At 36.1% G+C, this 26,318-nt stretch overlaps 1 protein-coding gene across 5 annotated transcripts in view; it reads right to left on the reverse strand.

Moving 5' to 3' along the window:
- VPS8 (VPS8 subunit of CORVET complex) overlaps positions 1–26,318 on the reverse strand; it is a 253,883-nt gene that overhangs the window by 69,253 nt on the left and 158,312 nt on the right. For all 5 annotated transcript variants that reach the window (XM_033091442.1, XM_033091449.1, XM_033091415.1 and 2 more), the window contains 6 exons: positions 16,768–16,915; positions 12,516–12,605; positions 9,880–9,922; positions 6,567–6,670; positions 2,551–2,632; positions 2,126–2,208 (listed from right to left, as the gene is read on the reverse strand). In XM_033091442.1, coding sequence (XP_032947333.1) covers positions 2,126–2,208; positions 2,551–2,632; positions 6,567–6,670; positions 9,880–9,922; positions 12,516–12,605; positions 16,768–16,915 — 550 coding nt within the window. The remainder of the gene's footprint in view (positions 1–2,125; positions 2,209–2,550; positions 2,633–6,566; positions 6,671–9,879; positions 9,923–12,515; positions 12,606–16,767; positions 16,916–26,318) is intronic.

The following is a 26,318-nucleotide window of genomic DNA, read 5'->3' on the forward strand; positions in this document are numbered from 1 at the left end:
CAGAGAACTGAAGAGAGACTTGCTCGTCTTTCTCAAGTTCAGTTCTAAAATTTCCAGTAAAGGACACTGATTGGCCCTGTTTAGGCCAGTTGCCCACCTTGAGTCAATCAGGTAGAGCCAGGAGGCAGGGTCACACTTTCCGGTGGCTGTTCCTATTATAATCCTGTGGACCAAAAGTATCGGGATGGAGAGTGACAATCACCCTACAGGGAGTTCAGAGCAGATACTCCTCGAAGGTGGCTACTATTACTTGCTTAGAGCCCTATGAATAGTTATATTAGAACATTTTCTTCTCTTGTCTATCATAGACCAAGGCCTGTTTTGTGTTTTTTTTGTTTTTTAAGGAGGGTGCAGCTCACAGTGGCCCATATGGGGACTGAATTGACAACCTTTTTCTGTCTCTAAGAGCTTTTTTAGGGTAAGAACTGTGCATTTCATCTATATAGGTAATGACCAAACAGGTTAATATATAATTAATAAACTAATTAATAATGAACTCTTCAAAAGACGAGGGACTGAAACAAATGAAAAAGCTTACGTGATATAATAGGAAAGAGCATAAATTAGGAGCTAAGAGACTTTGAGGGTATCCAAACTCTGCCACTAATGGTGGGGTAGGTGCTTAACTTGTCTATACTTCAGTTTCACCCTTCGTGAACAGAAAACTTTATGGTAGCCCTACCCTACCTCAAAGATTGTGTGCTTTAAATGAGATAATATCTGTGAAAGTACCATGAAAAAATAAAAATCTCTCTATAAATATAAGGTAGAGTTAGTATAGTAATCACAAATGTGCAAATAAGGAATTTAAAAACTAGCATACCCTCCTGATTAGCAGGAGTTAATAACCACTGAGGGTAGAAAATGATAAGAATATAATTACAATGAATGCCAGTATAACTCAAAATAAAGCAAAGATTTTCAAGTATCAAAAGCCTTCAAAGACATGAATTTTAAAATATAAATTTTTTAAAAAATCATGTTTTTGCCAAGGGAAAAATAGACTTTTTACTTATTATAATTTATGTATCAGAAAGTGTGGTTAAAGCTCAACATAAAGCAAAACACATACACTGAAAGAGAAGCCTCTCTGAGCTTTAGGATTTCATCTTTCCTAATTTACTTGGTAAATTAAAGTATTCCTGCCTTATGGAGATATTTCTTTTATGTGATTAAAAACCTTACGACAAATGTATTTTTAAATGAATATAAGAGAAGTAGTCTATATCAAAGAATTATTCAAAGATGACGAGGATCAAATGGGATAATGTACATAAAGAGACCTTCTCAATGATAAGATGCTATGTGATGACAGACTACTGGGTGCAATGGTCTTTATCAGCAAAGGCCCAGATGCTTGAATACCAGATGGGAAGAAGGGCTTGGAGAATCTTAAAAGAGAGCTGGCAGGGACATTTGTGATTGGAGAAAAATCATTTGAAAACTATAAAGACCAATGGCATCGTATTACTATTTGATTTTTTTTCCTTGGTGTGTTTCTATACTGCATAAAGTGAAGGAAGACAAAATGGACTCCAAGGAGGATTCCTGTTGTTTCCCCAAGAATGTTCACAGATTTTTAAATAAATATATTTTAGTGTATTGTTAATGTTCTCCTTTTGATGAAGTTGGAAAGGCTCAGGCCTTTTTGCTGAAGAAAACAGGCTGGAATGATGTTTTCTACAAAAGCTTTGGCCAACAAGCCTGCTAGAATCTAAAGTAGGGGATGAGTTCTGGACATAAAGTTTTACTATGAGTTAGACAACCTAAGTAACAACCAATGATTAAGAAATGACTATGTTAACTTAATGTTTCTGTTATCTTTTTTTGATCTAAAAATATAAGCAGCTGGAAATAATGGTAATTCTCTCCCAGTGAGCACACTAATAGGAAACCCCGAGCTAGCAGTTAACATGCGGGTCATTAGTGTGTGCCAGGCAAAACCATGCCACTGGAGTGCTAGGAAAGATTCAAGATGAGAATCAGATATTTAGCTAATGCCCCAAATTACCTGCATCATGCTCGAGACACCTTTAAACATTAGCCCAATTTGCTGTTGTTTACATTTAACTAAAGTATTAGCTGAAATTGATCAACATCGAATTTTTTAACCCTTTTAACTCACCTGTAAGATTCTTTGCAAGATTGATGGAAGGGCAATAAATGCTGCCATGCTGTTTAGAACTTGCATGGTCAAAGATTTCAGAGCTGTTATAATAAAACATTAATATTAAGGTTAGTTTAAAATAAGAGTTTTTGGGTTTTCTTACAAGTCAGTGGGAAATGGTAGATTCATATGGCTTTCTAGAAACTTAGCTAACCAAAGCTAGTTTGATATTTTAAGGTTAAGTATTGATAAGTTGCAAAGCTATTACTAGTCGAGACAAATGACATAATTGGTGCCACAGAAAGAACTGAACCTGAAAGATGAGATCAACACTACAATGTGATTTCATTAAGAAAGAATGATAATTGGAAAAGGTTATCACAATGATAATCTTTAGCAGATAAAAATTAGGCAATGGTCCAGGTAGATTCTGGTCAACTTACCTTCAGAGTGTAGATGAGGTACAGCTGAGCTAGACAGCTTCTGAGGGGCCATCATTGCTTCCAACAATGGAAACCAGAGTGTCTATCAGAGGAAAACAAAAACAAAAGTGTTGTTATTTTTAAGTAACATCAGTATAGTATTTCACAGGTTGAAATGTGCTTCTCACATACATTTGTTGGTAAAATTAGAAAAAGATGGAATACTTGACTGGGAAGAGAAAAGACAATAAAAAGCAGAGCCCATAGCTAGAAAAGATAGCTTTACCATACACCTTGGGAAAAAAGGAAGCTGAAGTTAAGTAAGTGTAGACCTCAGAACTGCAATCTTCTGTGTCTCAGGAGGGTGGATTCAATGGAGCCAGGACAGAGCCTCTTGCTAGGTTCTTACTTACTCTGGTATAAATGCATCACTGACCGAGTCTAAATAACCCTATGCACTGCAGAAGGAAACAGAGACTCCCCCTACACCTCCCTTCCCCCCATTTCTCTTCAGCTATATCAAACAAGATATTTGAATAAAGGCTATCCAGAGTTTTTTCCTACATCAAGCATTATTTTGCATTTCCTTAGTCATCACAGACCAAGCAACGGAAGTTAGCATTATTTCAATTAACATTTGCAACCACATCACGAGACAGAGCTATCCTTTATTTATTCCTATTACACTGAACACTGTATTAAATGCTTTACATACGTTTTCTCATTTCAGTCTCACAGTAACCTTATACAGTAAGCATTATCTTCAGTTGCAAGAAGAAAATTAAGTTTAGAGAAGTTAAATAATTTGCCAAAGATCCCAATGCTAGTAAATTGGTATCTGACTCCAAATTTTGTACTCTTAAGACTTAGGAAAAATCTTTATCATCATAAAGAAGTCCAACATCAAATATCTTTATTAAACAAATTCTAATTCAGACACTTTTTGACAAAAAAAGATAAATTTCCCTTTTGCCACATCAAAGGCTTTGTTCCTGTTTCTGATTAAAAGATACAGATTCAAATACAGTCATAATAATCCCCCAAGTTCTAGAGGCATGGATTTTGTATCTAATTCTACCATTAATATATGTAAACCTGGACATATTTCAGCTTATGTAAATATGAACTGCTCTATTTATAACATAATTATTATTTTCCCTTAAAATTTCCACGAGAAGAAGAATATCAAATAGATATTAGAGAGGAGATGTATGGGTTGAAAAATTAGAAAGGCTTAGTATTAAATATGTATAAACATAACTTTAACAATTTTGCCCTTTTGTGTTATTCTATCAAAGTATAACCATGTCCAAATAGAGCCAGCTAATCAAAAAATAAATGAAAATAAAAACTTAGGATGGAAAAATCATGGCAAAAGGACTGGTGTAAGGCCCATAATCCATTTAAATAAAAATTAAACAATTACGAGAACTATGGATTCAGGAAAGAACGTGCTACTAACCTTAATAAGGTAAAGTAACATAACTGATTAAAATTAAGAGGGTTGGAGAAGAGAGGTTAGAGCAAGCAAGAGTTCCTGCAAATTTCCTTCCTAGCTTGGCATCACAGATATTATAAAAAACTGAAATGTATTTGAAAACCTATTCGAGTTCATATTTTTTTAAAACTTTAGTGACATTTATAAAAAATAGGATGGTAAATAAATATTTGAAATTTAGAAATTCCTTAGTTTTACATAATCTTCCTAAATGAGATTGTATACCATGTTTATTTTTAAAAGCAAACATTTGATTCAAGTTTTCTAAAATTATGTTAATCTAGAGTGATATTCACCAAATGATGATGGTTATTTTTGCATGATAGGATAGATACAGGGTAATTTTTTTCTTCCATACATGACTTCGATTGCATCTTTAAAATATCACACGAGTCTGAGGAATCACTCGACATCTCGGTGTTTCTGTAGCTGGACAACTTAGATCTTATTCATCAGCCTGCTGAACTATTCCTTTTTCAGAAACACATTTTCTGATATCCTTGTTTTTAACTGCTGTGGCTTGTTGAATCAAAGCAGCTGAATTTGATACACGTTCAGTATCATTTCCTTCAAGAATTAACTCATTTTTCTGGACTTGAGATACTGAACAAGCAACACCTGACCTCATGCGAACCTTGCAGATGTATTTTTCACACAAGAAATTTCGGATTTCAACAGGAGAACCATTCTCCTGAATAACGACATTGATGGGGAAGTGAGCACGCGCAGACCGCATCTTGTATTGGAAGCCCAATGTAACCCTCGATCGTGTTCTGTACGTGTCAGGTAGTGTGAACAGGAGCCAGTTTCTTCCTATGTGCCCACCATTGTCACCGGAGCCTCTTCTTTTCTTTCCAGGGAGACTGAGTTCTACGTGAATATGATCAAAGTCCCTCCACAGGGTGCCTCTGGGGCCCTTCACAGTAACTGTGGTCCCTTCAGAGTGACGGCCACGTTTTCCGGGACGTCCAGTCTGACTGCTGAGAATGGTCTGCATCCTCACTTTATCCTTTGCTATAGATGCAGCAAAGCCAGGGTAATTTTTAAAAACATACTTCTTTGTAAGTTTCTGTATTGCAGGACTTTTTTTTTTTAAATGACGGATATGTATCTTTTTTACACAAAAAAAAATTTTAATAAAGAAAATAGTCACATCTATTAGGTAAATGTGCTTGTTATACACAATTTATATTCTAGAGTTATCAAATTTTATGATCTTAAAAAATCCTTCACATATGAAAGACAGTTTGGGGAATATAATCAATAATGTTGTAAAGATTTTGTAGGGGGTCAGATAGACACTTGTCTTATTAGGGAGACCACTTCGTGGATGGTGTAGGTGTCTGACCACTGCACTGTACACCTGAAGCTGAAGTTGAATAATAACAAATGTCAACTATATTTTAATATTATATACATACATAGTCACAGGATGTGGAGTACAGCAGAAGGAATAGAGTCAGTGGAACTGTAACAGCTAAATATGATGTCAGGGGGTAGTAGATTGGGGAAGGGGGGTTATCACTTTGTGAGGGGTATAAATGTCTAACTATTACATTGTTTTGTACACCTGAAACTAATTAAAAAAACCCTTCACAAAAACGTAAAGAAGTTTACCCATCTCATAAGAACAGAAAACAAACTAAGTTTATTATTGACATTGTAACACGTATGGCTAACATGAAACATTTACCCTGCTTCCCATTTCAGAAAACCAGGCAGTGCAAAGAGGCCAGGTGGTGGCAAGTGAGAGGCCACAGCCTGGAGGGCCAGGCACCCGAGGACTTATGCATATGCATATCACGCTGCCAAAGTTTCACTTCTTAAAACTACTGTGGAACTTAGCTGTCAAGTCACATCTCGCCCCCTTAGTTTCTGCTTCCCTGCTGTAACTCCACCTGCACAGGAGCTCAGTTTTGTGTTCTCCTTTATTGCAGTCTGAAATCTGTTGCAGAAGTGCTTCCAACCTTAACTGCACTCCGAAATCATGTGGGAAGCTTTAAAACATACTGATGACTGGGTCACAGCCACAGAGACTTTAGTTGACCTGGGGTGCAGTCTGTGTGCTGGGAGTTTTCAAAGCTCCCACGTGACTTTAATGTGCAGCCAAGGTTGGGAACTACTGTATCATAAGCTTCTTCAACCTTTTCCAGCTTTCTCTGTATCCCGAGGGGTTTTCCTCCAGTTTCTCATGCTCACTTTCATCCATGGGGAATAGAAGATAAATGATGACACATACACAATATTACTACACAAAATACAGAAAATCTCAGTCCAAAGAGAACAAGGACATCTTAGTATTCACATACCAACGTTTTGCGGCACAGCCAAATCTAAGAATATAAAGCCTTTTGTGAGAACCAAGAGGGCAGGCAAACCTCATAGTAACTTTGGGAGTCTTACACACCTGGGAGCACTAAACAGTGATTAAAATCCAGTTGGACTGAACTCAGGTCACTGAGAGGGCAGTGGAAATAGAATTAATTCCTACTTTCAGACCAGAACAGACTTTTAGATACCTAAGTAGTTATTCTCCTACCTCTCTTTGCTGCTGGTTCAAATTATGTGAGTTTCTCTGGCAAAGGGCGATTGTCTCTGCCACAGCATCTTCAGCATCCTTCAACGAGGGATCCTCTTTGGTGTCTAGATGCAGAAAAATTGCTAACATCACTTACGGATATATTAATGATAATCTCAAAGCTTCTGTAAAAAATTAAAAAATTTTCTCTGTATACCCTTAGTTTTCTATTACATAATCATCGATAAGACCCGAATCCGAGGTTTAGTAGATTCAAAACCAGATGATTCTGTGCAATAGTTTTCTATATCAATGTTTAACTTTCGTAGGACATATAAAGTACACCAAATTTGGCAATTTAATATGCTTTAGTTATGGAAAATTCCCAATCATCTGTTTGTGGATTAGTGGAGAGATTATCTTTCACCTTTCTTTTCTACTATTTCTTCCTCTATTTCTTAAATGTGGGTATTCCTCCGAGATACTATAACACTTTAGGCCCTTTCCTTTTCATTTTTCAGTAATTTCAGCCAGTCTTATGGTTTTAATTTTCATATCCTTGTTAATAACTTTCAAATATACACCTCCAGCCCTTATTCCTTTCAAAATCTGCAGGTTGAATTTTCAACGGACTCTAAGACATCTGTCTCTACATGGATGCCCTGCAATCATCTTCAACTTTATATATGAAAAAACCAACCTATTTTTCTCACTTCAAATCTACTCCTCTCCCTACAATTCCAAACTAAATTAACGGAACTATCATCTTTAAGTCAACTAGTTTATAAACCTTCATCACCTTTGATGCTTCTCTCTCATGCACCCATTCAATTTTGTTACCCACACAGCCAATTTTGTTAATTCTACTTCCATACTCTCATATGCCCACTACTTTTACTCTGCGAAACTCTTCATCACCTCATTTGCACTATAGCAGCAGTCTCTTAATTAAACTGTTGACTTCTAAATCTTGCCTCCCTCATTCCCTTTTGTGCTGTCACTAAAGTTTTCTTAAGCGCAAATCCAAACATGTAAGTCCCATCCACAAACACCATCAAAGACTTCTAATTTTTAAAAATAGACTGTGAGTAAACCTCTGACCCTAAGTAAACATATAAACACTCTGGCTCAGCTTCTCACACTCTGAGCTTTTATATCACCAGATTATTTCTTACTCCCTGAGGTTGCCGGCCAGCCACTTTCATGTTCATGTTCTCCTCGGCCTCGAAGGCCCTTTCCTTGCTTTTTGCCTATGAAACTCCTATTCTTCATTCCAATCTTAATTACTTCAAAGGTCATGTCTTCCACAAAAGTATCTTTGATTCATTCGCTACAAATTGTTCCCTGATTTTCCACAATCCTCACCACTTTTAATGCACCTCTTTTATAACACTTGACTCTATCTGCTCTGGAAGTTTTTAATTCACATATCTGTCTCCTTCACAAGACTGTAGTTCTTTGGGTGAGAACTGTATTTTAGCCATCTGTATAAATAACCCATAGGAACTAGCAGAGTGTATTGCAATCAGCAAATCCTCCAAAATTCTTAAGCATACTGTCAAAATTGAATCTGAAAGTAAATGGTAGACATGAGACTACTACTGAGAAATTTATCTTCATGAGAATTCAAAGAACTGTCTTCTCTAGACATATCACCTGCAAATCATTGTAGTGCTTTGGGGAAATATTTTTCTTACTTTTCCCTCAATCTTTCATGTAATCTCTGCAAAAGATATTCTCATAACACTAAATTGAAAAAGAAAAATGTCATAAATGCAACAAAGCTAACATAGTCTAATTGAGTGAATACACACTGACAGTACAAAAATAGTAATTAAACGTTTAGTTGGATTAAATATGGAAAAGTTACGAAGTGTTTACTGAGGTTCCAAAAATAAATAATCTACGGAGAATAAGGGTGTCGATGTTTGGGGGAATGTGTGGGCCAAGGGGTCCAAGAAATGTATTTTGAGAATGTTAAGTAATAGGAAAACAAATAATCCAATTAAAACGTGGGCAAAGGACTTAAATAGACATTTCTCCAAAGAAGATATACAAATGGGCAACAAGTACATGAAAAGATGCTAAATATCACTAATCATTAAGGAAATGCTAATCAAAACCACAATGAGATACCACCTCACCCATTAGGATGGCTACTATCAAGAGAACTGAAAATAACAATTGTTAATGAGGATGTGGAGAAATTTAAACTCATGTGCGTTGCTGGTGGAAACATAAAATGATATAGTGCTATAGAAAACAACATGATGGTTCCTCAAAAAATTAAAAATAGAATTACCATTTAATCTAACAATCCTACTTCTGATATTTGCACAGCCATGTTCATAGCAGCACTATTTACAATAGTCAAAAGTGAAAGAAACGCAAGTGTCCACTGATCGGTCAATGGATACAAAATGTGGTATATATATAAAATGGAATATTATTCAGACTTTAAAAAGTATGGAATCATGACATGTGCTACCACATGGATAGATCTTGAAGACAGTATGTTAAATGTAATAAGCTAGATCCAAAAGGGCAAATACTGTATGGTCCACTTATATGAGATACTTAGAGTAATCAAATTCATAGAGTCAGAGAGTAGAAGGGTGGTTACTAAGGGCTGAGTGGAGAGGAGGAAATAGGGAGCAACTGTCTAATGGGTATAAAGTTTTAGTTTGGGAAGTTGAAAAAATTCTGGGGATAGATGGTGGCGATAATTGCACAACAGTGTGAATGTACTTAATGTCACTTAACTGTACACTTAAAAATGGTTTCAATGGTGAATTTCACGTTAGCATATTTTACCAAATAAATTTTTTAAATATAAAGAAGTATAATGGGAATTATATATCTATCTGTGACAAAGCCACTCAAGACTCTAAACTGTCAGGTTTTATGCTTTGTGCTAAAATTATATAAATTCAGTACAGAAACACTGGTTATCTCTCACTGATTAGAAACTCTGATTTACTGTTCCTGAGCATATTATAGTAACTTTTAACACATTAGTTATGCACCTCATTTACAACCAAAACATAAGTAGAGAAATATAACCAAAAAAAAAAGTCAATACCAGCGAAGAGGGCCTAATTTTCTGTACATTGAACTCCACTGACAATTAGTATCACAAAGCCACATGGTTTATAAGATCTCCTATTATGAGCCCTTGAAAATGAGCTAAAATTGGAATCGATGTTAAAGTGGATAAACAGCAATTATGCAGATCAAAGTAATTATTACTTAATAAATGCAATTTATTAGACAACATCTTCAACAACATGAAGTTGATTGAAAAAGAAATTGTAAATTACACTCAAGAACTTACTTTCATCTTGATGGGTGATCTCTTGAAGTTTGCTTTGTAGTCTCTAGGAGGTAAAAAGAAAACTAATTTCTAATCCACCAAATATCTGAATTAACATTTTTTTATCAGAAAAACTCAGGCAACAACAAGGTAATTAAGAATGGTTTCTGTTATTCAGAAGAGAATTCTTGCGTATATAGAAAGCATAGTATCAAGTATCACTTATTTGCCCCCACTTCTGCTTCTGTTGTACCACCCACATAGTCACCACTGACATTCTTTAGGCACAGTAATGAGGATTAGAAGTCATCCATGCTTTGGGTAAGGGAATAAAATTCATACTGGGTTATGAGAAAACGGGGTGAGTGGGAATAAAAAAGGACATGATGAGTCTACCCCACAGTGTGGGGCACACTTTCAGTGACATCGCCTAAATATGCAGTCGTAGAGGCCACTGCTCTCCTGATTCCTAAACCCTTAGACACTCTTAACTGATATTCCAAAGGCTTCTTAATATATACAGAAGTTGACTTGAATATATCCCTTCTACCCAAAATCTTCTCCTTTTCTTGAGGTCCCTTACAGGCTAATGTTAAGTGAAAAATCATAGAATTGTCATTAACTACTCCCCCTCATTCACACCATACTGTATTTAAATGATCAGTAAGTTCTCAAATTCACATCGTCTTCTCTCCATCACTGCACACCTAGCTCAGGCCCTCACTGATTCACACCTGTACTACTGCAACAGCATCCCAAGTGCTCTCTGCTTCCAGTTTTACCTCCCCCTTCTCTATACGCCACCCCCCACCATCCTCCCACAGTCACCAGAGCAGTCTTTATGAAACAAACATCACATCAGTTCCTTGCTTAAACACCTTTATTTGCTCCTGTGTGAAAATAGAATCAGTCCTAATTCTTTAGCATTTCCCACAGTCTTTCCAAATCTGGGCCCAGCCTTTGTTTCTAGCCTGACCTGCCTATACATGGAAAACTGAGCGCTAGTAAAGCTGCTGGCTCCTCTCCTAGCAGTTCATATTTCTTTGTAGCCCCATGCCTTTACAAATGATAGTCTGACACCCTGCGAGGATCTCCTGCTTCTTTTCTCCCCATCCATGCCAGGAATACCTTTCCTTATCCTTTAAAAATAGGTTCATGGTATCTTCAACAAATTGCAAGGAAAAAAGAGATGTAGGGATAACTTAGAGATTAAAAGAGGTTAAGAGCCTACACAAAGCCTCTGTGGAATATCCTTCCTGGCCTGTTTTACAATTACATGAGAAGCCATATGGAGCACTTTTTGATATAAATAAGACACCTGTAATCTATTCTTAGATGAATATTTTAAAAACTGATATTAACACTTCACACCCATTAAAATGGCTACCATCAAGAAAACAGAAAATAGGGTGGCCAGATGGCTCAGCTGGTTAGAGCGCAAGCTTTGAATAACAGGGTTGCTGGTTCGATTCCCACATGGGCCAGTGAGCTGCGCCCTTCTCACCTAGATTGAAGGACAATGACTTGGAGCTGATGGGCCCTGGAGAAACACACTGTTCCCCAATACTCCCCAATAAAATTCAAATAATAATAATAATTTTTAAAAAAAGGAAAACAGAAAATAGGTGTTGGTGGGCATGTGGAAAAACTGAAACCTTAGTGCATTGCTGGTGGGAATGTAAAATGATATAGCCACTATGGAAAACGGTATGGCAGTTCCTCAAAAATTAAAAATAGAATCAGCATTTAAGCCAGCAATACCACTTCTGAGTATATACCGAGAAGAATTGAAAGCAGGGACTCAAAAAGATATTTGTATACCCATGTTCATAGTAGCATTATTCACAATAGTCAAAAGGTGGAAGCAATCCAAGTGCCCATTGATGAATGAATAGATAATGTGGTATATACATAAAACGAAATATTTAGCCTTAAAAAGGAATGAAATTCTGACACATGCCACAACATGGATAAATCTTGAAGATTTTATAGACAAAGAAGCACAAATACTGTATATTTTCGCTTTAATGAGGTACCTAGAGTAATCAAATTTATAGAGTCTAAAAGCAGAGTGGTGATTTCCAAGGGCTGGGGAAAGGAAGAATGGGGAATAATTGTTTAATGGGTTTGTGAATTGGGAAAAGTTCTGGAGATGGATGGTGGTGGTGGTTGCACAGCAAGGTAAATATACTTAATGCCACTGAAATGGTAAATTTCATGTTTCACATATTTTACAATTAAGAGAATGGGAAAATAATTTTTTCCAAAAGTCATAGAACACCAACTGTCAGTGAGAATGTGAAGCAACCAAAACATTCATACATGATTGGTGAGATGTAAAATGCTACAACCACTTTGGAAAGAGGTCTGATAATTTCTTATAAAACTAAACCTATACCTATTCTGTGACCCAGCAATTCACTCCTTTGAATTGACTCTCGGGAAATGAAAACATCTGTGTGTAAGAGTGATCATAGCAGCTTTATTCATAAGAGCCAAATGCTACAAATAGTCCAGGTGTCAATCAATAGAAGCATAGTAAACTGTGGTATATTCATTCGATAGACTATTATATGACCATTAAATGAATGAACTCAATCTATATGCATAAAAATTGTTAGATTAAAAAATTTAAAGCAAATAGAGTAAAATATTACCTTTAGCATTATTAAGAAGGCACCATGAATATCTCCTTTCTTTTCTAACAGATAGGCAGTGACTTCATGAAGTTGATACCTCTGGGCAATCTAGGAAAGAAGATAAAGATTTTTGTTCACAAATCTTGTTTGTGAAGAAGGAAGACCCTATTAAGAATGGGAAAAAATAACATGATAAGAATGAACTCATAACTTAATAGTATGCTACTTTACAGTGTAATATGTAAATATCTGACTTTCTAATCTTATAATGGCCCGTTTGGGATTTACTGGACCAAGTACATTCATTTTTTTTCATTTATTTATTTTAAAAATTGTTACACACCTGAATGAGGTATATCCACGGGAGAAAATGTCACATGCATACATAACCACTAATACTATAATCACATGCATACATAACCAGTAATACTACAAATCAAAAACTGATCAGTGTAATTATACACAGAATATTTAGAACAAAATGATAATGAAAATAATAACCATCAACTTGTGAGTTCTTATTAAAAATTAATAAAGTTTCTAATGAGTAAAAAAAATACCAATTAAGCTTGGATAAAAGAAAGTAAGTACAGAAAATAATACCATAGAAGGAAACAATAGAGAAATAATAGAGAGGTTTAACAAATCCCAAATTAGTCTCAAAAGACTCATCAAGTAGAATAAAACTTTCTTAGGAGTGAAAAAAATAGAGAGGCACAAGTAACATATTAACAGGTTAACAGATCAAAGGAGAAAAATGTGATCATCTCAATAAACGCAGAAACAGTATTTGATAAAATGCAGCCCCTGTTCTTCACAAAAACAAAAACAAGACAAAATACTCTTACCCAAACTGAGAATGGAACTTTGTTAACTTAATAAAAATTATCTATCAAAATCTAATATACAACATGCACCATATTTAATGTAAAATGTTAGATACATTCCCTTTTAAATCACAAATATGAGTGCACACTATTACTGCTTCTATTCAAAATATCCTAGAGCTCCCAGACATCTGATAAGAGAAAGAAAAAAGTACATGATTGGAAAGAAGTAAATCAACTATCATTATTCATAGCAATATTATATTCATTAAAAATATATAAAAAAACTATTAAATGAAAAAAGAATTCAGCCTGGTTGCCAGATACAAAACAATATACAAAAATTAATAATATACCACAGCAATAATCAATAAAAGTCATTTCAAAAAATTTCCTCTCCACGTTAACAAAAGTGTAAGTACCTAGGAACAAATTTAAGATGTGTAAGAGTCTTATGAAAAATATTATATAAAGTTATAAAACCTCACCAAAGAGCATAAAAGTCATTTTAAAAAGATAACCATGTTCCTGAATGTGAAGACAATACCATAAGATGTCAATCCTCCCTAAATTAATCTATAAATTCAATGTATTTTTTTCATCAAAATCACAGAAGAATATAGTTTTTTAAAGGAACCTGACAATGTGATTACTAAATTGATGTGGAATAGTAAGAGGCCAAGAGTAGCCAAAGACTTTTAAAGAAAAAGAATGAGGAGGGAAGACTCTTCTTTCAAATAATAAGACTTATTGTAAAGATATATTAATTAAAATATGTGGCATGGGTAAAGTAAAAGACAAATAACCGAAGAACAGAACAGAATCCACAAACATATCCATGTACATTTGGAGTTTGGTGTACGGCAGTATGGTATTATAAACCAAGAGGAAAGGACAATAAAATGCCACATGGACCATTAGCCATCCACATGGAAAAAAATATACAAATCCCTCTGTTGATCTGTTTACAAAAATAAATTCCAGATGGATTAAAAGCCTAAATGTAAGAAGCTGAACTATAAAATTCATATAAGAGGATATCTTTATGCCATCAAAGTTGGAGAGGAAACAAGACTCACATACAAAAAAAATTAAACTTTAAAGGAAAAGACTGATAAATTAAAATAGAAGCCACTAAAAAACAAGTTAAAAGACATGCTCCATTAGATTAGAAGAGGCGTCTCCAACATATAAAATCAGCAAAGAATTAGAAACCCAGAAATCAGTAAGAGAAAGGCAACAACTCAATAGAAAAATGAGCAAAGGATATGAATAGATAATTCAGAGAAAAGAAAATCCAAAGGCTCATTAAACATATGGAACAATATTCAATGCCATGAATAATCAATGATACCTATCACACTGGCAAAAACTGAGAAGTCTAAAAAATACTAGGAATCAACAAGGATGTGGAAAAACAGCAAATAACAAACACTGATGACGAGAATAGAAACAAAGAGGAAGTCAGCCTGGCAATATCAGTAAAATTAAGCTACTGTAAGGTCTAAAGAATTCCACTTTCAGGTGTACTACTTAGAGAAACCTCATGTCTAATGTAGCTTTGTTTATAATGGCAAAAGATTGGAAACAATCTGAATATCTATAAATAGGGAAATATATAAACTGTGGCATATTCATTCAATAGACTATTATATAAACCATTAAATGAATGAACTCAATCTATATGCATAAAAATTGTTAGATTAAAAAATTTAATGAAAAAAGCAATCTGCAATAGAATATGCATTGTATGATACAATTAAAACAAATTTTAAAAACATATAAAACTGTATCTTGTATTTTATAGGTAAATAAAAATAGGAAACATAAAAAACGTGGATGGGAAGTATCAACTTCCCATCTTCAGGTTGGTGATGACCACAGGGAGACGGGGGACATGGCAGAAAAAGAGTGCTTTATTTCTAACACAATAAAATAACAAAGATCTGAAGCCAGTATGGTAAATGTTAACATCTATAAAATTGGCTTGGTGAGTATATATGTATTTGATATTCTGTACATTTCTATATATTTGAAATACTTCATAATTTAAAAATTTTTAAGTGGGTGGGAAGTTCAGGAGGTAAATGAAGAAAATACAGGTTACTGCTTCATGAGTATTGATAGTAAAGGAAAGGAGATATAATGGTAACTTAAAAATAAATTTTAGTTTCTTCTTTGTATCCATGAGTCTATTTGTTTTGTTTATTTTGTTCTTTAGATTCCACATATAATTGAGATCATATGGTATTTGCCTTTCTCAGTCTGACTTATTTCACTTAACATAATTATCCTATGTCCATCCATGTTGTTGCAAATGGTTAAGATTTCATTCTTTTTTATGGTAGAGTAACATTCCATTGTATAAATGTACCACAATTTATCCAATTGTCTACGGATGGGCATTTTGGTTGTTCCCATATCTTGGCTATTGTAAACAGCGCTGCAGTGAACATAGGGGTACATATATCTGGGGAGTGGGTGAGAAAAGGGACGGGATTAAGAAGTACAAATTGGTAGTTACAAAATAGTCATGGAGATGTAGAGTACAGTATAGGGAACACAGTCAATAATACCATAAAAACTATGTATAGTGCCAGGTGGGTACTAGACTTAATCAAGGGATCACTTCATAAATTACATAAATGTCTAACCACTATGCTGTACACCTGAAACTAATATAAAGTAATATTGAATGTCAATTATAAAAATATAGTCATGGGGATATAAAGTACAGCATAGGGAATATAGTTAATAATATTGTAATAGCTATGTACGGTGTCAGACGGGTAATAGACTTATTGGAGTTATCACTCTGTGAGGTATGTAAATGGCTGATCACTATGTTGTTTGGTACACCTGAAACAAATTAAAAAAGAAAAAACATTAAAAAAAATTTTTAAACAGGAAACATGCTGTTTAAAAAAAGCTTCTTATAGTAGATTAGAAAAGTGTATATGTGTATATATGTATGTATTATTTTCATTTCGAAATAGAAGAAAACAAGGGAAGAGAATCAAGGCAATGACCGTGCTGAGTCTACTGAATTGCCCTTCAGCCTAGTAAGTCTTGTTGCATCACAGGACTTTGTAACCATCAGTGCCCACAAACAGGAGCTTTTTTTTTTCTTTTTAGTATTTTTACTGTATTCCTTTTTTTATGTTTATTGTGTTGGCTTTAATATCTGTGAAGCTTGAGTAATAACAATGATGCACATGTGCTGTTTCTGGCTTTACCAGAACAAACAGAGAAGCAGTTTATTATCACAGTTTGAAAGAGCATGCACTATGGAGTCAGACTATCTGGGTTCCATCGCAGGTGCTACCACTTACTAGTAGAACTTCGGCAAGTAACTGAATATGTGAGTCTCCCTTTGTTCATTCGTAAAATTGTGAATGATTAGGAAAAGTGCACTCTTGCGTTCTCTACATTATTGGCCTTACCTGGATAGTTTCTTCTAGGCGGTAGCACTCAAGGACTTGCAACGTCTCTATAACTTGGTTTGGGTTGAACTGGCACAACAACTCAATGAACTGCTCTGTAATGCAGGGAGAAATTTGCAGCAATTCTTGATTTACATGGATACCCTCCCTGAAAACATGAAAGGCAAGAGAATATCATTATTTAATCACACCTATAATTAAGGCTACAGGTAAAACGTATGTTATCTTAAAACCAAGACTACCTTTTCAGGTAAAATCATGAATTAAAAGTCTCAATGCGGGCGGCCAGATGGCTCAGTTGGTTGGAGCGCGAGCTCTCAACATCAAGGTTGCCAGTTCAATTCCCACATGGTGGGCTGCGCCCCTTGCAACTAAAGATAGAAAAAGGCGACTGAACTTGGGGCTGGGCTGCGCCCTCCACAACTAGATTGAAGGGCAATGACTTGGAGCTGATGGGCCCTGGAAAAACACACTGTTCGTGTGTGTGTGTGTGTGTGTGTGTGTGTATATTATATATTATATATATAATATATATATAATATATATATATATGTAATGAAAAAAGGGAAGGCTAGAATAAACGCTTAAAAAAAAGTCTCACCGTTACTCAGATTATTAAGGTGAACTGTATATTATATCAGAGGCATTCTAAATTACAGTTTACATTGAATAGGCATTCTAGAATAGGCAATTCACTTAACATTGAATAATTAAGGAAATGATATTTAGTGGAGGCTCTACTAAATCATACCAAAAGTTGGACTGTTGCTCTGAAAGAAACAGATGACCCAAGTTTAAACAATTTGATTCATGAGTGTGTGTACACACACACACAATTTTTCCAGTCTCAACTACTCTCTACTATGCTTCCCGCATAGTAGTACCAATCACACCATGTTGTAATTACCTCTTTAATTATCTGTCTTCTCTAAAAGACTATAAACTCTGTGAGGGTAGGCACAGGGATCTTCTCAGTAATGAATTCTAAAACCCTACAACAGTGTGCTTTTACTGTGCATGGACTTAGGCTAAGACTGTGCTCATTTTTCTGGTCATTAAAGTTAACCGAGGGTAAGTATATAGCAAAGCAGGTAGCTCAGAGAAGACTAACAGAAAGAGCTTCGAGAAATGGATATAACAAGTTGTATTTATCTGCAAGACTGATAAGCAACAGTCAAATGGATGTAAATTCGTTAAGCTACCGTTTAGTTATTAAAGTTTTGATTATGTTGATGTCGCCTGATCAGTTCCCAGCAGACACATTATTTCCCTCACAAATGAATGCATCAAAATCTGTTCATTTGGGTAATTTGCTTGGTTTGATGCATGTTCACATCCTCAATACTTATAAAGGGTTTTGCCAATAAATGTCTGGAAAGAATTAAATACTGTGATTCATTGGCAGATGCTTATGTCTAATCTTAATTTGCTCTGTAGTCTTGCATTTATAAGACATATTAACAGAATATTATGTAGCAAAAATATTAACACCATCTACAACATGGCATAAACATCTGAAAAGCACCCTGGTTCACCTTAATGTCAAAAAACGTTGGTTAGCATTCCCTTTTTTAGCTGTTCTATTAAGGCACAGCATTGATTCTACATAGAGAACTATTATCTCCCTGGATTTTTCACGTGCATCTTCCATTTTCTTCATGTAGAACTTTCTGACATAATTTATTCCTGGCTATATCTGACTTTGTTGCCTTAGTCCTTGTAATTTTCCTCCCTCTATTCTATATTTGGCTCCCTCAGTTTGAAGGCAGTCCAATATATTATTTCCAGTCAGTTAAGTTCAATTCAATGTACATTTACTGAGCATCTGTTATGTGCCAAGACTATGCTAATGCTGGGGAAACAACAATGAATGCAACACAGGCTATCCTCTCAGAGTGTAGAGACACTTACTAGATAATTTTCAAGTTGAAACTTATGCAGTAAGAACTTTAAGGTGGTAACCTACATAGGGAATAGCCAGTCACTTAACAAAATCCTGCATGAAAGGCAGTTGTAAAATAACCCCAAAAATGGAAACTTGATCTTTGGGATTTACAGCCAATATGAGGAGATACTGAATTAGCCTATCAGCACGTACTGAAAGCCCCCAGCAGCAGAACTTAATTGAATTCATCACCCAACCTTTGGTCAGGACTGAGTGTCACAAAGCTCTTAATTTGGGAAAGATTTCCTGTGGCTAAATATAATTCTACCTGGAGTGCTATTTACCATCATTTATAGAATACAATAAGTCCTCACTTAAAGAAAGGTGGTCTTGCCTGAAACAATCCTTCCCTTTTGCTAATAACTTTCTTGTCCTGCCCAGTTTGTACCAATAAAAACCTTCCATTTTGTACAACTTCATGGAACACCTCTCTATTTACTAGATGGGATACTGTCTGACTCATAAATCATTCAACGAAATCAATAAGATCTTCTCAGGTGATTTTTTGTTCTTTAACAGGGGCAAAGAATAGAGTGAACATTAAATCCATATCCTCTCTCATTCAATCATATTCACAAATAATATGTACACTGGTGAAGGGGTTCAGAATAGGCTTCGCCAGGGTAGTCTACTTTGGCATGTAGGTTACTTTGAACTGAAGGCAATCAAGACCCTGCGGCCTTGAGAAATTTTTACCTCTCCCTTAAAGAATTTAAACTGGCGTTGGGAGGGGGTGAGCAGATGGGTGGTTCAGTTGGTTAGAGCGTGAGTTCTGGGCAACGGGGCTGCTTGTTCGATTCCCACATGGGCCAGCGAGTTGCACCCTCCGCAACTAAAATGAAGTCAATGAGCTGCCGCTCATCTCCCGGGTGGCCAGATGGCTCAGTTGGTTGGAACGCGTCCTCTCAACCACAAGGTTGCTGGTTCGACTCCCACAAGGGATGGTGGGCTGCACCCCCTGAAACTAATAACAGCAACTGGACCTAAAGGTGAGCTGCGCCCTCCACAACTAAGATTGAAAGGACAACAACTTGACTTGGAAAAGTCCTGGAAATACACACTGTTCCCCAATAAAGTCCTGTTCCCCTTCCCCAATAAAATAAAATAAAATAAAAAATCTTAAAAAAAAAAAAAGAATTTAAATTGGAGCTTTGCCCATCTAAGACTGATTACCTATTTATATGGCAGGGCAAACATTTAAGGCTGAACATCTGCTCTTATCATTCTGTGAATTACCCTCCTATCCTCTAAAACCCCAGGCGCCTTACCTCATTGCTTAGCTCAAGATGGCATTCATATACATACATACATACATATATATACATACATACATATATATACATACACATGTATACACATACATATGTACGTATGCATATACACTCTTCATATCACCTTTCTGTCTCAAACCTCTCATGTATGTAGGATCTCTGACAATCTCATGTATGTGGTGTTCTTGTACGTACACATATAATTAAATTTGCTTATTTTCTCTCATTAATCTGTCTCATGTAGATTTAATTATTAGATCAATCGGAAGAACCTAGAATGGTAAAGTTTCTTTCTCCCCAACAGTGCATGCTATTTAATATTACGTATTTTTCCAGATTAGCATTATTTTTACGTTCACATTGTCAAGTTTGCCAATTTGGTCATCAATTGTGCCCATATACCTGAGTGTTTATTTAGTCATCTTCCACATCCACTTTTTAAAATAGCTTTTTCACTATATAAATGCTAATGTGGACATCTGAATATGAACTATTTTTTTTGTTTCACATTATTTCCTTAAAATATATTTTCCAAAATGGAATCACTGGATCAAAGCACATGTATAACTTTTGAGCTCTTAATACATATAGGTACACTGCTCTCAAGGAAACAAAGTGGACTAAGAGGGAGGAACACATATTCAAAGGGAGGAATGACAATGTGTAGTGTATCCTATGAACAAATCGTTCGTTTGGTACTGCTATGGAATAAAGGGGAAAAGAGAAATGTCAGAATGGGGGAAAATGAAGCTGGGCAGATGCGCCTGTATCAGATCAAGAAGGGTCTTGTACACTGTGCGCAGTGTGGGTTTTAATAGGAACTGAAAGAACTGTGAGAGGGAGAAGGGGACACTATCATTGTTTGTCTGTTAGAAAATGGAAGTAAGAATTCGGAGGGCTGGTTAGGAGACAGCAAGCGAGACCGAGAGAGACGCTGAGTGCCTGGACCAGGACAGTGTGGGCAGACAACAGGACGACTCACACAGAAGAGACAGCCGCAAGGTGATTTTGATAACTGGTTGGTTCTCTGTGGTGTGGCTGAGGAGGGGTGCAGAGAGCAAAGGAAAGTGAAAAAGTCATTATCACTCTAGGATTTTTTTCCACACTTACACTACAATTCCCTGCTTACTTGTCTACTTCCTCAATTGGAATGCAAATTCTCTGAAAGCAGAGTTCCATCTTATTCATCATTTTATCTCCTGTGCCTGTCACAGTGCCTAGTATGCTGTTCAGTTATTCAGTAAATTGTTAAATAAATGGGTGAATAATGCCATTTGCTAAGAGAAAATAAAGGAAAAGAAATAGGCTTGGATTGAAAAAAAGTGAGTATAATTTGTAGCCATTTCAAACTCTCAGAGTACTTAGCAGATAGCATTCTCATTACAAAGAATTAATGGATAAAGGAATAAAGAAATAAATGCATGTAAGTTATCTATCTATCTGAAAGGTCTGGAGATTAGGGGATGATGATTATTAGGATTTCAAAGGTTGAATTTGAGCTGCTGGCAAAACACTGACCAAAGATACAGTATCTGATGGTAAGAATAGCCAAGTTGATCGGCACTCATTGAAGTAGAATTGTATTTTTATATGTCAGTTCATAAACATATGTAATGGTCTAATTTTTTATTTTAACTTTGAAATACGCTATTTCAATATTGTGTCATTATCTCAAAATGTCCCTTCAAAATTATCCACAGAAACACTAACAGGTTCAACTTAAATCCAACGTATAACCATTTCCATAATTTATGTTTTGCTCCTTGGCAAACATACTCATTCTCTTAGCAATGTTCAATTTTCACTTTATTTTGATTAAAGACTTAGAAATACAATGTGACATTTTATGTGTGTTTTTTTTTCTGCGAGAAAATAACACCATATATTTCAGAGGCCTCCAGGACATTCTTAACAAAGGCTAAATTGACATTACCAAGAAAATCACACGATGTAAAATATTGTGAATATAAATATACTTGCACATTCTCTTTATTCCTTATGAAGCTTGTAGCCTCACAAAAACCATCAGTGTCCTTTTGTATTATCCTTCAAGCAGCCCCACTGCACAAAAGACCTGCATCTGGATATAAATATATCAGGAGAACTCCTGTGAGAATTCTTGGCCAGCAGGAATGTACACAGGGCGTGGGGGTGGGGTGAGGCTTTATGTAGCAGCTGTCCCAGAGAAGGGAATTGGAAGATGATGCAAATCCTTTCTCTCCCAAGCTCTGGCCTCAATTCAGGCAAATAATTTTTTCTGGAGGATTAACACCCCCCTGCCCCCAGCTCCCTCACCCCCAACTATCTAATCTTTCTACATACAGATGTCACCAGTATCTTTGTAGGTCAATTAATTCTACTGAGGACATTATTTACATAGCAAAGGTAACAAAAAATTTAATAAAGTAAACAGAACTATAAGAATTCAACCAGATAATTTGCTCCTTTAAAAATGCAGTTGACAAAATAAAAAGCTACCCCATCAAAAACAACTCAATGAATACATACATGTAAATGTTAAATCAAATATGCATAAACTATATATACAAAAACTATATATACAGGAATTAGGATCCTATTAACTCAGGTTTTTGGGGCAAGAGCAAAAAAAAGCAGTATTTTGATATGACACACATATACGAGCAGTCCCCATCTCAAAATAACTGTTTTCTTTCATTTTCTCTACTCTCCAGAATGTTACTATAGGAGCTTCATGGGGAAGATAAACCTGGATGTTAAAAAAAAGTTCTATTTTTTACACAGAACAAAAAGGGAAGAATCAAAGGCATAAACACTCTGAAGTTGTCTGCCGGGGAGAACTGCTAGGCATTGCCAGTCTACTTACTCTTGATGTTCTTTTGTACCTATTGTGAATGTAAAAGTTCAAGTAACTGAAAGTAATCTCACAGGGTGATCTGATCATAAATTCCTAACTGGGCAGGTCATGGTGGGTAGTCATGCCCTGAGCCTGTAACTTCTTTAGTAGAAGTTTTATCTTTGCCGTAAGAAAGCCCTGGCCATGTTCCTGTGCATCTAGGTTAACACATCTTTGAAATGCCAGGGTAATCCTCTTTTTCATACCCCTAGGTGGCATAACCACCCTCAAGGGAGCACATAATCATGTTGACTATCCTGTAATCCAATCATAGAAATTTCCCCACTTTGCTTTCTCCCACTTCCATGTAATCGTCCTTGGTTCCCTCTTTAATTCCAAATGTATAAAAAAGAACTGCAAAACGGTCATTCTCTGGAGCATTTGATATCTTGCTTCCTGGCATGTGACCAGTTTGGTGCAAATAAATGCTTATGAAAATTCTCTACAGGTTTGGATGTTCTTACATCAACAGTAAACAGCTTTTCCCATACTCCTCTAGTTTCCCACTTCAGTATTCCCAGACCCGACAAGATTCTAATCCTTTACTTCAGGTTATTCAAGAAGCAAGCATGTTCATTTAAAAAGGCTAAAATGTGATGGGAAATCATTCAGAGACTAATGTAAACTAGTCTATACTACCTGCTTTCTTCTTACCCTGGAGGTCAGTGGATATTGGAAAGGTATTTTTATATCAGTGTGTATGCTTCATTGTATTCATATGTTACTTGTATATTCTCACCAAAAAAATGTCACATAATACAGAAATTGACAGAGCAATTAGAAAGAGTTTTGATTGGGGCATCATGGAAGGAAGGAATTTTGTATTTTAAAAAATCTACTAGGAACAATACTATATATCTGAGTATGTTTATGAAGTGGAGAGCTTGAAGAAGTGTGTGCACCCTGCACCCCTACAAAGAAGTGGGTAGAGTGAGAGGAAGCAGGAGGCACCAAAGGCAAACTTTCTATAATACAAAACTTTGTCTAAACTCCAGCTCCGGAAGCAACTCCTCCTCACTTCCTCTGCACTCAACCTTAATATTGTTCCCCTCCCTCAATCCAGAATTCAATATATTACTGATGACAGAGTTCAGGACACACTACCCCAAAATATGGTATGAGGTATGATCAAATAATACAATGAATGTTTAAATTTAAAAAAATTATTACAATAAAAGACACATGGCCATTAATCCCCCTCAAAATACACCCTTTTGCTTCGAACACACTTGGGATAACATTGGGATAACATTATTCGTGCCACTTTCTGAAGCAGTTCTAGAAGTCCTCTTTTGTAAGTGTCTTTAGTTGCGCTGTCATGGCTGCCTTGATGTCCTGAATAATTATGACTTTGGGGAAGAGCCACAAATCTTACGGTGTCATATCCAGTGATTAAAGTGGATGAGGACACACTAATATTTTTATATAACAGGAACTGCCTGATACCAGAAGCGATGTGTGACATGGAGCATTGTCATGATGGAGGATGATTTATGGCACGCTTTAAAACACATCTTCTCTCAACCATAGCTCACACCCGACTGACTACGCCGAACAAGCCGAAACTTGTCACACACTGTTACTAAGGTTCTATGTACTGTTTCCTATATTGAAAAATCCCTAGCTTTCCATTGGATGGCACTCAGCAGCAGCATTCACCATATTTTGTGATCACAACGGAAAGGCTCCGTGTCACACATCGCTCTGGTTCAGTGATTTCTATCAAATAAAAACATGACAGCATGTCCTCATCCACCCATTCACCGGATTTGGCACCATGCAACTCCTAGCTCTTCCTCAAAGTCAAAATGACCATGAAAGGTATACGTTTTTTAATCAATTCAGGACATTGAGGCAACCACAAGAGCACAACTAAAGACACTCACAAAAGAGGACTTCCAGAACTGCTTCAGAAAGTGGCAAGAACGATGGGATAAGTATGTTCAAAGCAGTGGGGGCGGGGGAGTTAGATATTTTGAGGAGGAGTAATGGCAATGTGTCTTTCACAGTAATAAATTTTAAAAATTTAAACGTTCACCATATTTTTGGATCACACCTCGTACTTTGGTATATTGAATATTTTAAGCAGAAGGATTTTGAGAAATGGAGGTGCAGGAAGGACTCTCTGGTACCCCCTCCACCCTCGAAGCAGATCATCAGACCTTCATGTGAGAGGTGCTCTCCCCGGACCTGGAGGAAAGGAATACCTTATCACCGAACATGGAGGGACACTAAGAGGAATCTAAACAGGCCTTGCTCAGTGTCCCCCAGTATATTATCCTCAGTCACAAACTCTGGTCCTATCACATTTTCACATGACTTTCTACTCTTCACCAAACCTAGCAAAAAAAGCTCATGTATAACTGCTTCTTCAGGTCTTCATTTCCTTATGAAGGCTCCTGTATCACATAGAACTTATACTAAATAAATTTGTATGTTTTTCTTTTCTTAATCTGTGTTTTGTTACAGAGCCTTAGCCAAGAACCTAGATGGGTAAAAGGGAAAGATTTTTCTCCTTCCCCTACTAGTAGTATATGTTTACATTGTGGGTTAAACAGGCTTTTATGGGTTAATCTGAGATATTATCATTTAAAATGCTCTTTATATTGTACTGAAATGCCAAACATCAAATTTACAAATGAATTTAGAGCATAATCTAAGTTGATACCTGTCTCCTATATAAAACAAAGTAAGAGGATAAAATATGATGAATTCTGAATTGAGACTCTCAAAGTAGAACACTATATCTTTGACATCTTGGAGATGGATCATTATGAAAGTGAGCTCTGTTTTTTTTTTTTTTTTTTTTTTTTAAATTGGGGAGTATTGGGGAACAGTGTGTTTCTCCAGGGCCCATCAGCTCCAAGTCATTGTCCTTCAACCTAACTGTGGAGGACATAGCTCAGCCCCAAGTCCAGGTGCCGTTTTCAATCTTTAGTTGCAGGGGGCACAGCCCACCATCCCCTGCGGGAAATGAACCGGCAACTTTGTTATTGAGAGCTCGCGCTCTAACCAACTGAGCCACCCGGCTGCCCTGAAAGTGAGCTCTTTTTAAATGTGGAGCTAAAGTATCAGTCTTATCAATTCAAAGCTCTGTTAAAGAAAAAATTACCCATGGTGCTTGTTAAAACAGTAAGGCTGACTTTATCTGGACTATCATACTAGGTATAAGGACTATTGCATTGGGGTTTGGGCAGCAGGAGAGAAAGACTAAGCTTAACTCCAAATACAACAAAAACAAGTGGGATGAGGAGGTGAGAACATTACTAAGATGGTAGAGTAATTCTTTGCTAAACTGACCTAACAGGCTTCCTGCTGAAGGCAAGCCAGGGTGATCAGATATCACCTGGGGGGGTGGGAAGGCGGGAATTTGGACAGATAATTTTGGGTGATGAGATATCAAGGGTGTGGGATCCTGGCTAAATTGACTTAGCAGGACTCTTGCTAAAATTAGGCTCTA

The sequence above is a fragment of the Rhinolophus ferrumequinum genome, chromosome 2 (assembly GCF_004115265.2).
Source record: "Rhinolophus ferrumequinum isolate MPI-CBG mRhiFer1 chromosome 2, mRhiFer1_v1.p, whole genome shotgun sequence".
Lineage (NCBI taxonomy): Eukaryota > Metazoa > Chordata > Mammalia > Chiroptera > Rhinolophidae > Rhinolophus > Rhinolophus ferrumequinum.